Here is a 14,356-nt window from a genome sequence, read left to right as displayed (position 1 = left end):
CAGCAGGTAGATTAGCATAAGGAGTGACTACAGCAGGTAGATTAGCATAAGGAGTTACTACAGCAGGTAGATTAGCATAAGGAGTTACTACAGCAGGTAGATTAGCATAAGGAGTTACTACAGCAGGTAGATTAGCATAAGGAGTGACTACAGCAGGTAGATTAGCATAAGGAATGTGTAATGTATCTAAAGACCAGATCAGCCTCTCAGACCAGCACACTCACAGAGCCCCCCCAACATGCACACACTTGGAGGTTGGATGAGGAAGTGAAGCTGTCAAGGATATGGGGCTGGATGAGGAGTTGAAGCTGTCAAGGATATGGAGCTGGATGAGGAAGTGAAGCTGTCAGGATATGGGACTGGAGGAGGGACGAGGAAGTGAAGCTGTCAGGATATGGGGCTGGAGGAGGGACGAGGAAGTGAAGCTGTCAGGATATGGGGCTGGAGGAGGGACGAGGAAGTGAAGCTGTCAGGATATGGGGCTGGAGGAGGGATGAGGAAGTGAAGCTGTCAGGATATGGGGCTGGAGGAGGGACGAGGAAGTGAGGCTGGATGAGGCAGTAAAGTCGGCAGGTTATGTGGGAAGGGGGAGGGGTTTAGGAACGGGGGGCTGGAGATGAGAAGTGTTGGCATCTTGGCAGGACTATGGAGCTGGGGTTTGGGGATGAGCTGAGAGGCAATGAAGGTGGCCAGAGAGAGGAGAGCTGGCCAGAGAGAGGAGAGCTGGCCAGAGAGAGGAGAGATGGCCAGAGAGAGGAGAGAGAGAGAGGAGAGATGGCCAGAGAGAGGAGAGATGGCCAGAGAGACTGGCGACAGATAGGCGAGCTGGTGAAAGAGAGGAGAGCTGGCGAAAGAGAGAGGGTAGAGAGACCGGCAGGTACCTGGGGGCAGAGTGTCTCCAGCTGGGAAGCGGCCATACGGACCAGCTTGACTCCCTCCTCATTATTAGAGATGGAGCAGGCCAGGTTGGCCACCTAGACAAACAAACAAACACAGGAACAGTCAGACTCACACCTACATACAAACTGCACAGCATTGTAGTCTCAAACATAATGTTTCACTGTCACCATCTCAGAGAGGAGCGAGATGAGACAGTCTGATTATATACAGTACACAGCATGGGAGTATACCACACCTAGTAAACTGAAACACCGAAACAGTCAGACTCACACCTACATACACAGCATGGTCAGTGTTTACCCTAGATTAATTTAGCAGTGGAATCACTGATGACACTCAATTTTGTTTTACAAAGAATAATGAACAGACGCCTCGTTCAGACCCCTCATTCAGACCCCTTGTCCTTCCACGTTACAGCCTTTTCTAAAATGTATTAAATAAAATAAAAATCCTCAATCTACACAAAATACCCAATAATGACAATTTTTATTTAAAAAAAAAAAAAAAAACTGAAATACCTTATTTTCATAAGTATTCAGACCCTTTGCTTATGAGAATCGAAAATGAGCTCACGTGCATCTAGTTTCCATTAACCATCCTTGAGATATTTCTACAACTTGTGAGTCCACCTGTGGTAAATTCAATTGATTGGACATGACTTGGAAAGGCACACACCTGTCTATATAAGGTCCCACAGTTGACAGTGCATGTCAGAGTGAAAAACAAGTCATTAGGTCGAAGGAATTGTCCATAAAGCTCAGAGACAGTATTGTGTCACGGCACAGATCTGGGTAAGGGTACCAAAACATTTCTGCATTCCCCCCCAAAAATAGTGGCCTCCATCATTCTTAAATAGAAGTTTGAAACAACCAAGGCTCTTCCTAAAGCTGTCCGCCCGGCCGAACTGGGCAATCAGGGGAGAAGGGCCTTGGTCAGGGAGGTGACCAAGAACCCGATGGTCACTCTGAAACATCTCCTGAGTTCCTTTGTGGAGATGGGAGAACATATCAGAATGACAACCATCTCTGCAGCACTCCACCAATCAGGTCTTTGTGGTAGAGTGACCAGTCAGTAGCCATTTCTCAGTAAAAGGCACGACAAACCGCTTGGAGTTTGCCGAAATCACCTAAAGGACCATAAGAAACAAGTTTCTCTGGTTTGATGAAACCAAGATTGAACTCTTTGGCCTGAATGCCAAGCGTCATTTCTGGAGGAAACTACAGTGAAGCATGGTGGTAGCAGTATCATGTTGTGGGGATGTTTTTCAGTGGCAGGGACTGGGAGACTAGTCAGGATCAAGGGAAAGATGAACGGCGCAAAGTAAAGAGAGATCCTTGATGAAAACCTGCTCCAGAGCCCTCAAGACTTCAGACTGGGGCGGAGGATCACCTTCCAACAGGACAACTACCCCAAGGACAAGAAAACACAGGAGTGGCTTCGGGATAAGTCTCGGAATGTCCTTGAATGGGCCAGCCAGAATCCGCACTTGAACATATCTGGCGAGACCTGAAAACAGCTGTGCAGCAACGCTCCTTATCCAACCTGAAGGGGCTTGAGAGGATCTGCAGAGAAGAAATGGGAGAAACTCCCCAAATACAGGAGTGCCAAGCTTGTAACAGACTCAAAGCTGTAATCACTGCCAAAGGTGCTTCGACAAAGTACTGAGTAAAGGGTCTGAAAACGTATGTAAATGTCTAAAAAACATGTTTGGTTTTGTCATTATGGGATATTGTGTGTAGATTAATGGGGGGGGGTCTATTTAATCAATTTTAGAATAAGGCTATAACATAACGTGGAAAAAGTCATGGGGTCTGAATACTTTCCCAAAGCACTATATATAAGGGGTCAGCAGGGTAGCCTAGTGGTTAGAGGCAGGTAGCCTAGTGGTTAGAGGCAGGTAGCCTAGTGGTTAGAGGCAGGTAGCCTAGTGGTTAGAGGCAGGTAGCCTAGTGGTTAGAGTGTAGGGTCCGCAGGGTAGCCTAGTGGATAGAGGCAGGTAGCCTAGTGGTTAGAGGCAGGTAGCCCAGTGGTTAGAGCATTGGACTAGTAACCGAAAGGTTGCAAGTTCATATCCCCGAGGTGACAAGGTACAAATCTGTCGTTCTGCCCCTGAACAGGCAGTTAACCCACTGTTCCTAGGGCGTCATTGAAAATAAGAACAAATTCTTAACTGACTTGCCTAGTTAAATAAAGATAAAATAAAATAAATACACAATTGCATTTTATAGATGGCAATTGGAATGCTCAGAGATCCTAAGGACCATTGTCATCTGCCGCCATGACCTCGTGTTTTAGCATAAGGAATTGGCAACTCGTTCTGTTTCTGAGAAATAAGGCCACTTGATTTCAACATGAACAAAGTAGACAGGCTAGCGTTCAAACAGTTGCTCTCTCCAAAACAGACCGACCAGGTGAAAGCTATGATCCCTTATTGATGTCGGGCTGTTAAATCCTGTTTAAATCAGTGTCGATGAACGGGAGGAGACCGGTTAAAGAATGATTTTTAAAAGCCTTGAGACAATTGAAACATGGATTTGTTTTTGTGTGCCATTCAGGGAGTGAATGGGCAAAACAAAAAGATTGAAGTGCCTTTGAACAGGGTACGGTAGGAGGTGCCAGGTGCACCGGTTCGAGTGTGTCAACAAATGCAATTCTGCTGGATTTTTTCACCCACGTTTAACATTTTGAGAATGGCCCAAAATCAATGAGTCTTTATGAGTCTAAATTACTAGCCTAGTTGGTTTAGCCACAGAAAGAGAGCAACCTTCCCGCTAGCCTTGATTGGCTGAGATAATAAGTAGGCTGGCCATGCCAAGAAATGAGTTTGGATTGGTCTACCATGTAGCACGTTTATGTCTATAATATGAGCTGGTCAGTATCTGTAGGTATTCCTTTCTAACGCAGATTTTAATAAAGATATCACGTAGTAGAACTGCAAAAGTGTTTGCTCTCCACTTTCTGGAGGACCAAGTTTTGAAATTGAGTATGATAGCAAAGGAGATTCTGGCGTTTGATTGCATTTATGCAGAAAAGTCGAAAAGAGAACAACTGGTTGGCTAGTTAACGTTACGTGTATGATCAGTGTAGTAATATTATTATTATTTTTTTATCTCAGAGCCATTTGCATTGCTAGTTATAGCCTAATGGTAGCTATCTAACGTTGAACCTGGTTGGTTAGCTACCTGCAGATTCATGCAGGGTAGTAACGTTATGAGTTGGCATTGCTGTTCATTGTATAGCTAGCTAGCTAGCTAGCTACAACTCTAAACAAAAGATTCCACTGTGCAAGTAAATATCTCAATAGAATGTTTATGATGTCACTGCAACAACTGTCGATAGATGTAGCTGTTAAATTCGCTCTGGGCGAACTACTCCGATTTCAGAGCTCGTCTGAATGTGCCAGAGTGCAGAATAACAGATGAACACCTGCTGAATATGGTCGGTGTCAAACATTGGCAAAAAAAGAGTAATTAAATTGTTGTAAGTGGCACAGTTACAGTCACCAACACTCTGGATAACATGAAAACAGCCTAATCAAGCTCTGCAAGGGCGAGTAAAATAGATAGAGTGAATTGTTCTCTCATTTATGTCTGGCCATAGCTAGCAAGCTAGCCAACGGTAGCTAATTAGCTTGGGTGCTTGACTGCTGTTAGGTCAGAAAGCTCTGATCAACCTTACTTTTTGGCCAGAGCGTCCGGGACGCGCCGGGCGCGAAACACATAAGAGGGTGTGAACGAGGGTGTGAACGATGCTGTATGGGTGTAGACAAAGAAGAGCTCTCCAGTAGGTACCAAAACATTCAAGGGCCAATTTCTTAAAAGTGAGGTTACAAGTTTATCAACTTTCAAAGCAGAATTACTTTCCCAGTGTTCCTCAACTGCAGCTGCATATACAATTTTCTTGAGTCTTTACTTTTATCCAATGTAAAAATATATATATTTTTCTGCTACATAAGACCGAATCGAGCAGGTCGGTCAAATTAAGACAAGGTAGACCTGAAAAATGAACAGGGGTTTGTCTGCCCTAAAGCATCGTGGGGGGAACAGATTATCTGGCTGTTAGCTTGGATAAGAGAAAAGGATAACCTGCATTCTAAGTACACACACCTTGATGTAACACAGGCAAACCAAATCGTAGTTTTAATTCCTCCTATAGCAAAGCTGTCCATGAGTCAGGCAGTATTGAACTGTCCAAATCCAACGGACAGACGTTATGCTCAACTCCGCAGCCCTTGGGAGACTGGACACTTGCAGGGTGTAGGAGATCAGGGAGGCAGTCTGGCCACCCTTCATCTATCTGTGAAGATCTGATGCAGCTGTCAAAACAGCTTTTCCCCGCTTGAGCCCCGGGAGTCAGCACGGATCCTGGATGTATACCAACAGGCAACCCAGTGGCACCCTCCCCTATGGCGACTACAGTTCAGCAGGTCACGTCCCCATTCGATTCCACCACGACCACCATCATTGTGGGAACCTCGATGGTGAGAGATTTTAGCAAGCCTGCCATCTGTGGACTGACCAAGGTCCACTGTCACCCAGGAGCCCGTGTCCATGACTTCACCTCCCCCCTGCCCGTGATTCTGGCAAACTACTCCAATATTGACGCCATAGTCTCTCACGTAGGGTTTAACACACTTTTTAGGCGATCTGAGGTATTGAGAGAGGACTTCAAAATCTTCATTAGCATAGGGAAGAGAATTAACATCTCTGGCCCCCTCTCGTGCTACCAAAGGGGTTCGGAATGTTTCCGTCGACTCTACGTGAAAGGTAGCTGCGTTCCACTTCCTTTCTGAAGACAAAAGGAATTCTCCGGTTGGAACATTATTGAAGATTTATGTTAAAAACATCCTAAAGAATGATTCCATACATCATTTGAAATGTTTCTACGTACTGTAACGGAACATTTTTTACTTTGTCTGAAACTAGTGAATGCGCTTCATGAATGTGGATTACTGGACTGAACATGCTAACAAAAGGAGTTATTTTGACAAATGGACATTATCGAATAAAACATTTGTGGAACTGGGATTCCTGGGAGTGCATTCTGATGAAGTTCATCAAAGGTAAGTGAATATTTATAACGCTATTCTGACTAATGTTGACATGGCGGATATACAGTGGGGCAAGAAAGTATTTAGTCAGCCACCAATTGTGCAAGTTCTCCCACTTAAAAAGATGAGGCATGTCATTTTCATCATAGGTACACTTCAACTATGACAGACAAATAAAATCACATTGTAGGATTTATTATGAATTTATTTGTAAATTATGGTGGAAAATAAGTATTTGGTCAATAACAAAAGTTTCTCAATACTTTGTTATATACCCTTTGTTGGCAATATCAGAGGTCAAACGTTTTCTGTGTGTGTGGCGGCTTGGCCATGGAGCTCCGAACAAAACAGTTCTTGTGCTGACGTTGCTCCAGAGGCAGTTTGGAACTCTGAAGTGAGTGTTGCAACAGAGTGAGTACAGACAATTTTAACGGGCTTCAGCACTCTGCGGTCCCATTCTGTGAGCTCGTGTGGCGTATTACTTCACAGCTGAGCCATTGTTGCTCCTAGGCGTCTCCACTTCACAATAACCGCACTTACAGTTGACCGGGGCAGCCACAACAGAGCAGAAATGTGACTGACTGAATCGTTTGAAAGGTGGCATCCTATGACGGTGCCACGTTGAAAGTCACTGAACTCTTCAGCAAGGGCATTCTACTGCCAGTGTTAGCCTTTGGAGATTTCATTGCTGTGTGCTCGATTTTATACACCTGTCTGCAACGGGTGTGGCTGAAATAGCCAAAATCCACTCATTTGAAAAGGTGTCCACGCACCTTTGTACGCTACACACCCCCCCTCCCAACCCCTCCCCACACTACACACCCCCTCCCAACCCCTCCCCACACTACACACCCCCTCCCAACCCCTCCCCACACTACACACCCCTCCCAACCCCTCCCCACACTACACACCCCCTCCCAACCCCTCCCCACACTACACACCCCTCCCAACCCCTCCCCACACTACACACCCCCTCCCCACACTACACACCCCCTCCCCACACTACACACCCCTCCCCACACTACACACCCCCTCCCCACACTACACACCCCCTCCCCACACTACACACCCCCTCCCCACACTACACACCCCCTCCCCACACTACACACCCCTCCCCACACTACACACCCCCCAACCCCTCCCCACACTACACACCCCCAACCCCTCCCACTACACACCACCTCCCAACCCCTCCCCACACTACACACCCCCCAACCCCTCCCCACACTACACACCCCCTCCCCACACTACACACCCCTCCCAACCCCTCCCCACACTACACACCCCTCCCAACCCCTCCCCACACTACACACCCCCTCCCCACACTACACACCACCTCCCCACACTACACACCCAACCCCCAACCCCTCCCCACACTACACACCCTCTCCCCACACTACACACCCCCTCCCCACACTACACACCCCCTCCCCACACTACACACCCCCTCCCCACACTACACACCCCCCCACACTCCCCCCCCTCCCCACACTACACACCCCCTCCCCACACTACACACCCCCCCCCACACTACACACCCCCTCCCCACACTACACACCACCTCCCAACCCCTCCCCACACTACACACCTCCCAACCCCTCCCCACACTACACACCACCTCCCCACACTACACACCACCTCCCCACACTACACACCACCTCCCAACCCCTCCCCACCACCTCCCAACCCCTCCCCACACTACACACCACCTCCCAACACCTCCCTACACACCACACACCACCTCCCAAACCCTCCCTACACACCACCTCCCAAACCCTCCCTACACACCACCTCCCAAACCCTCCCTACACACCACCTCCCAAACCCTCCCTACACACCACCTCCCAAACCCTCCCTACACACCACCTCCCAAACCCTCCCTACACACCACCTTCCAAACCCTCCCTACACACCACCTCCCAAACCCTCCCTACACACCACCTCCCAAACCCTCCCTACACACCACCTCCCAAACCCTCCCTACACACCACCTCCCAAACCCTCCCTACACACCACCTCCCAAACCCTCCCTACACACCACCTCCCAAACCCTCCCTACACACCACCTCCCAAACCCCCCTACACACCACCTCCCAAACCCCCCTACACACCACCTCCCAAACCCCCCCCCTACACACCACCTCCCAAACCCTCCCGACACACCACCTCCCAAACCCTCCCTACACACCACCTCCCAAACCCTCCCGACATTACACACCACCTTTTGTACACTGGTTGACTCCTCAGACAGGTCTGTGGTTCTCCATAGTCATAACTCAGCATTCATTCATGCTTTACACTTGTACACCTTAAATATACTGAACGAAAAAAAAAAACATCTCGAAGATTTTACTGAGTTACAGCATAATGTTAATCAAATTAGGCCAAATTTCTTAAAATCAATCCCATATACTTTATTACATAAAAAAAGGTTTTAAATTCTCTGGTAATGACAATATGGAAGACAATCAAATGCTTCTCAACCGTGCCCTCTGGTGAAACAAGCACTAACTAAAAAACAAAATGGCTGACAATTCAATAACGTGCCACAGAATGCTGCAGCAGCAGCCAAGCCCGGTGTGCTGCAGTATGACGCAAATCTCAAATAGGAGGAGCCACTGTATGTTCAATTTCTTTTCATTTACATTGAGCAAGAGGGGGGGGGGGCATGCAATCCGTATGTACTCGAATAGCGGAGCTGAGCCTAATATGAGCAGCTGAGAAATAAATATAACACTAATTTCACTCCAAACATCAACTACTGTTTGAGGACGTAGAACTAACAATGTCAAGTCAATAAACGGTGGAAAGTTTGTGTTGGCATATAGTTAATGTGGCAAATTCGACGTATTATTAGCCAACTAACTAACGATAGATATATATATATAGGTATCATTTAACCTTTTTATTCATTTTTTTTATTTTTTAGATTAGATTTTTATTTTATCTTTATTTAACTAGGCAAGTCAGTAAAGAACAAGTTCTTATTTACAATGCCGGCCTAAGAACAGTATGTCCTCCGTGAACCGGATACCGATAAGTGGTCTTTTGAGGGGTAGAATGACAGATGTTTACCTTGTCAGGCAGACATCAGACAGACAGATGATATTCTGCTCAAACTCTGTATGGCTCTCCAACCCCTGATATTATGATATTCTGCTCAAACTCTGTATGGCTCTCCAACCCCTGATATTATGATATTCTGCTCAAACTCTGTATGGCTCTCCAACCCCTGATATTATGATATTCTGCTCAAACTCTGTATGGCTCTCCAACCCCTGATATTATGATATTCTGCTCAAACTCTGTATGGCTCTCCAACCCCTGATATTATGATATTCTGCTCAAACTCTGTATGGCTCTCCAACCCCTGATATTATGATATTCTGCTCAAACTCTGTATGGCTCTCCAACCCCTGATATTATGAGATTCTGCTCAAACTCTGTATGGCTCTCCAACCCCTGATATTATGATATTCTGCTCAAACTCTGTATGGCTCTCCAACCCCTGTTCCTGCAGCTACCCAGTACTTAATATGGGAAACCAAGTGAAATCTGTTTGGGAACAAATCCATAGTAACGAGCTATCATGACAAAACATATATTTCAATACAAAACTGTTGAAAGCCCCTCTCTCTGCACACTAGAGAAAGGAAAATAGGAGAGGAAGACATGGACACGCTTGCTGGTGAGATATTCTCTATAGCTAAAAAAGGTGATGTGTCACCCAATTAATTATGAAAATATAATTACTAGGCTATACTAATTGTATGCCACCCTGCAGACTTAATGAACCGACAGCATCAACTAGAGCTATGTGTTCTCTCTCAGACTCATAGATAGGCATGTCGGGGGCGTAGCACAAGGTAACCAGTCCATCCAGTATGCATAATACAGTCCACCCACAAAAAGGAGATTATTCAAATGTTTTTACATTTTGGAGTATAGGCTAGACCAAAGAAATATATATTTTATCAGTTTTTGTTTTATATTTTTCTGCCATGCATAATGTGTTCGACTATGTATTGTATAAGAGTACAGTGTTAAATTCAGTGTTTTTGTTTAAGGGCTTGGGTTCCTAAGCCTATGAATATGCATCGGCTCTAATATACATATGGGTGTTTTGAATTAATCGTCAACTTAAGAAAGCTCTGTCCATTTCGTTTCGTGTTAGGCTTTGAAAACAACACCCACAAGTACCATGTTATACACTCAGTTTGCCCTTGATGTTAAACTTCTTTCTTCAAATTGATCATCACAGAAAGGTGAGTTTTAAGCACATGATACTGTTTGATGTGATTTTTTTTAAATGAATTTGCATTGATGTCAGTGTTTAGAGGGACAATACAGCCCTGAGTAGCAGGCCATTAGGACCTGATGGAGGGACAATAGAGCCCTGAGTACCAGGCCCTTAGGACCTGATGGAGGGACAATAGAGCTCTGAGTACCAGGCCATCAGGACCTGATGGAGGGACAATAGAGCCCTGAGTACCAGGCCATCAGGACCTGATGGAGGGACAATAGAGCCCTGAGTACTGGGCCATTAGCTCTGGTGGAGGGACAATAGAGCCCTGATTACCGAGCCAGTAGGTCCTGATGGAGGGACAATAGATCCTTGAGTACCAGGCTATTAGCTCTGGTGGGCATTCCTGCAGTCAACATGCCATTTGTACACTCCCTCAAAACTTGAGACATCTGTGGCATTGTGTTGTGTGACTAAACTACACATTTCAGAGTGGCCTCATCTCTAGCACAAGGTGCACCTGTGTAATGATCATGCTGTTTAAATCAGCTTCTTGATATGCCACATCTGTCAAAGGAGAAATGCTTACTAAAAGGGATGTGCAACAAATTTGTGCACAAAATTAAATCATTTTTTCTCTCGTGTGTATGAGATCTTTTATTTCAGCTAATCAAACATGGGACCAACACTTTACATGTTGCATTTATTTAATTGTTTCAGTGTACATTTAAAATGCTCCTAAAGTTAAACTACATCTCTGATTATAAAATGACTTAATGTAAAATGAGTCATTATACACAGCGAGAGGTGACGAGTCATTACGACCTTCTGCAGACACTCGCATGTGATTAAATAGATCATTATCTCTATGGTTACAGAGCATGCTACTGTCTGGTTGCCTTGGTGACTGGTCTCCTGGGTGACTGGTCGCCTGTCTGTACTGCTGACGAGTAACACCTACACTGTCCCTGCCTGGCCTACTGAGGTGGCAGGCAGTCAGGGACAAATCTAGATGGCACACTGGATGTGTTCTGTGGTACAGGTGAACTACGGTACTCTGCCAGTGTGGCAAGTCTAGGGCTGTCAACTAACTGCCTTTAATATATCTCCTCTCTTTTTACCTAAAGGGATACATTGTCGTGTTGCAAAATTCCGTGAACTTTCAATAAATTCCCTGGTTTCCAGAAATCCCGTTTGGAAGATTCCAGAAATCCCGTTTGGAAGATTCCAGAAATCCCGTTTGGAAGATTCCAGAAATCCCGTTTGGAAGATTCCAGAAATCCCGTTTGGAAGATTCCAGAAATCCCGTTTGGAAGATTCCAGAAATCCCGTTGGAAGATTCCAGAAATCCCGTTTGGAAGATTCCAGAAATCCCGTTTGGAAGATTCCAGAAATCCCGTTTGGAAGATTCCAGAAATCCCGTTTGGAAGATTCCAGAAATCCCGTTTGGAAGATTCCAGAAATCCCGTTTGGAAGATTCCAGAAATCCCGTTTGGAAGATTCCAGAAATCCCGTTTGGAAGATTCCAGAAATCCCGTTTGGAAGATTCCAGAAATCCCGTTTGGAAGATTCCAGAAATCCCGTTTGGAGGATTCCAGATTCCCGTTTGGAGGATTCCAGATTCCCGTTTGGAGGATTCCAAATTCCTGTTTGGAGGATTCCAGATTCCTGTATATTCCCTCCTGATTCCGGGAAACTTCCCACCGGGATTTCTGGAAGACCAGGGAATTTATTGAAAGTTCCCGGGGAATTTTCAACCCTAGAACAGGGTAAAGAAATCACAAGGTGACAAATCACAGCTCTATTCCCCTCTGCAGCTTAAAGGGATACATTGGGATTTTGGCAATGAGGCCCTTTATTGACTTCCCCAAAATCAGATGAACTTGGTGTGTCTCCAACTAGCGTTAGCATAATGAATGGAAGTCTATGGTACTGTAACTGCTAGCAGATACCCATCCAAATCATTATGCCTGTAACTTCATACTGTACACAGACAAAAAAAATGTGAACACACATCTAAAGGTTGGAGCGTTGGGACAGTAACCCAAAAGGTTGCTAGTTCGAATCCCACATCAATCTGCCCTGGAGCAAGGCACTTAACTCTACTTGCTACAGGATTGTCGTAAATAATAGCCGCCCCTGGCAGTGATGCGCCTCTCCAAGGGCGTTGGGATATGCTAAAAAATACATTACTATATTACACCTCACACACCCGTGCACCTTGTACATGCAGTGAAACACGATAAATATAAGCACCCCCTATATGATGTGTTTGGGATTGCTAGCTACCATTAGCTGGTAGTTACTGGCATGATTATAGAGAGGAGAGAAACCAGTGCATATTTAATCCACCCTCTTCCATCCACAGAGCCATTCAAACATTCACTGAGCAATTGTCTATTTGTCTTTCATGTCTAAATAGAGACAGGAGAGGAGAGTTCAAATTGGATTCAGAGCATAAGTACCTCAAGGCAGTGAAGGAAGCAGCATATCTCCCCCTGCCTGCTAAACCCTCCCCAGTCTCTCCCAGCCTGCTAAACTCTCCCCAGTCTCTCCCAGCCTGCTAAACTCTCCCCAGTCTCTCCCAGCCTGCTAAACCCTCCCCAGTCTCCCCCTGCCTGCTAAACCCTCCCCAGTCTCCCCCTGCCTGCTAAACCCTCCCCAGTCTCCCCCTGCCTGCTAAACCCTCCCCAGTCTCCCCCTGCCTGCTAAACCCTCCCCAGTCTCCCCCTGCCTGCTAAACCCTCCCCAGTCTCCCCCTGCCTGCTAAACCCTCCCCAGTCTCCCCCTGCCTGCTAAACCCTCCCCAGTCTCCCCCTGCCTGCTAAACCCTCCCCAGTCTCCCCCTGCCTGCTAAACTCTCCCCAGTGTCCCCCTGCCTGGTAAACTCTCCCCAGTCTCCCCCTGCCTGCTAAACTCTCCCCAGTCTCCCCCTGCCTGGTAAACACTCCCCAGTCTCCCCCTGCCTGGTAAACACTCCCCAGTCTCCCCCTGCCTGGTAAACACTCCCCAGTCTCCCTATCCTTTGAGAAGATGGTCTAGAGGCAGCAGAAACAATAAGTTTCCCTTTCTGCATCTAATCTACAGCTATACTACCAAACGTATGTGGACACCTGCTTGTCAAACATCTCATTCCAAAAACATGGGCATTAATATGGAGCTGGACCCCCTTTGCTGCTATAAACAGCCTCCAGTCTTCTGGGAAGAAGTTCCACTATATGTTGGAACATTGCTGAGTTAATTCGGCCACAAGAGCATTAGTGTGGTCGAGCATTGATGTTGGGCGATAAGGACTGGCTCGCAGTCGTTGTTCAAATTCATCCCAAAGGTTCGATGGGGTTAAAGTCAGGGCTCTGTGCAGGCAAGTCAAGTTTTTCCTCACCGACCTCAAACCGTTTCTGTATGGACTGTGCTTTGTGCCTTGGGGGCATTGCCATGCTGAAACAAGGGCCTTCACCAAAATGTTGCCATGAAGTTGGAAGAACAGAAAAGTCTAGAATGTCATTGTACTCTGTAGTGTTAAGATTTCCCTTGAAACCTTGAAAATGCATCCCGGGGCCCGAACCATGAAAAATAGGCCCAGAGCATTATTCCGCCATCGAACTTTACATTCGGCACTATGCATTGGGGGCAGGTAGCGTTCTCCTGGCATCCGCCAAACCCAGATTCGTCCGCCAGACTGCCAGACGGTGAAGCGTGATTCATCACTACAGAGAACGCGTTTCCACTGCTCCAGAGTACAACGTTGGCGAGCTTTACACCAACCACAGCCGACGCTTGGCATTACACACGGTGATCTTAGGCGTGTGTGCGCGGCTGCTCGGCCATGGAAACTTACAGTTGGCCGGGGGCAGCTCTAACAGGGCAGAGACTAAATGAACTGGCTTGTTGGAAAGGTGGCATCCTATGACGGTGCCATGTTGAAAGCCCCTGAGCTCTTTGTAAGGCCATTCCACTGCCAATGTTTGTCTATGGAGATGGCATGGATGTGTGCTGAAATAACCAAATCCACTCATTTTAAGGGGTGTCCACATACTTCTATAGCGCTGAAATGCCTCATTTCCAAAGCAACGAGGCATTTCAACGCTATAAAATAAAATCCAACGGACAAATATTTTGGTTGATTAGATATTGGCACAGAGTGCACTGTAAGATGTGGCTGC

General features: G+C 46.4%; 1 protein-coding gene across 5 annotated transcripts in view; it reads right to left on the bottom strand.

The window, feature by feature from the left end:
• The window catches only part of LOC124010999 (catenin alpha-1), a 233,760-nt gene that overhangs the window by 70,497 nt on the left and 148,907 nt on the right, over positions 1-14,356 (bottom strand). For all 5 annotated transcript variants that reach the window (XM_046323885.1, XM_046323886.1, XM_046323884.1 and 2 more), the window contains one exon: positions 882-974. In XM_046323885.1, the coding sequence (XP_046179841.1) occupies positions 882-974 (93 nt within the window). The remainder of the gene's footprint in view (positions 1-881; positions 975-14,356) is intronic.

The sequence above is a fragment of the Oncorhynchus gorbuscha genome, linkage group LG23, assembly GCF_021184085.1.
Source record: "Oncorhynchus gorbuscha isolate QuinsamMale2020 ecotype Even-year linkage group LG23, OgorEven_v1.0, whole genome shotgun sequence".
NCBI lineage: Eukaryota > Metazoa > Chordata > Actinopteri > Salmoniformes > Salmonidae > Oncorhynchus > Oncorhynchus gorbuscha.
The sequence above is the reverse complement of the archived record's forward strand: the minus strand, read 5'-3'. Positions and strand labels throughout refer to the sequence as shown.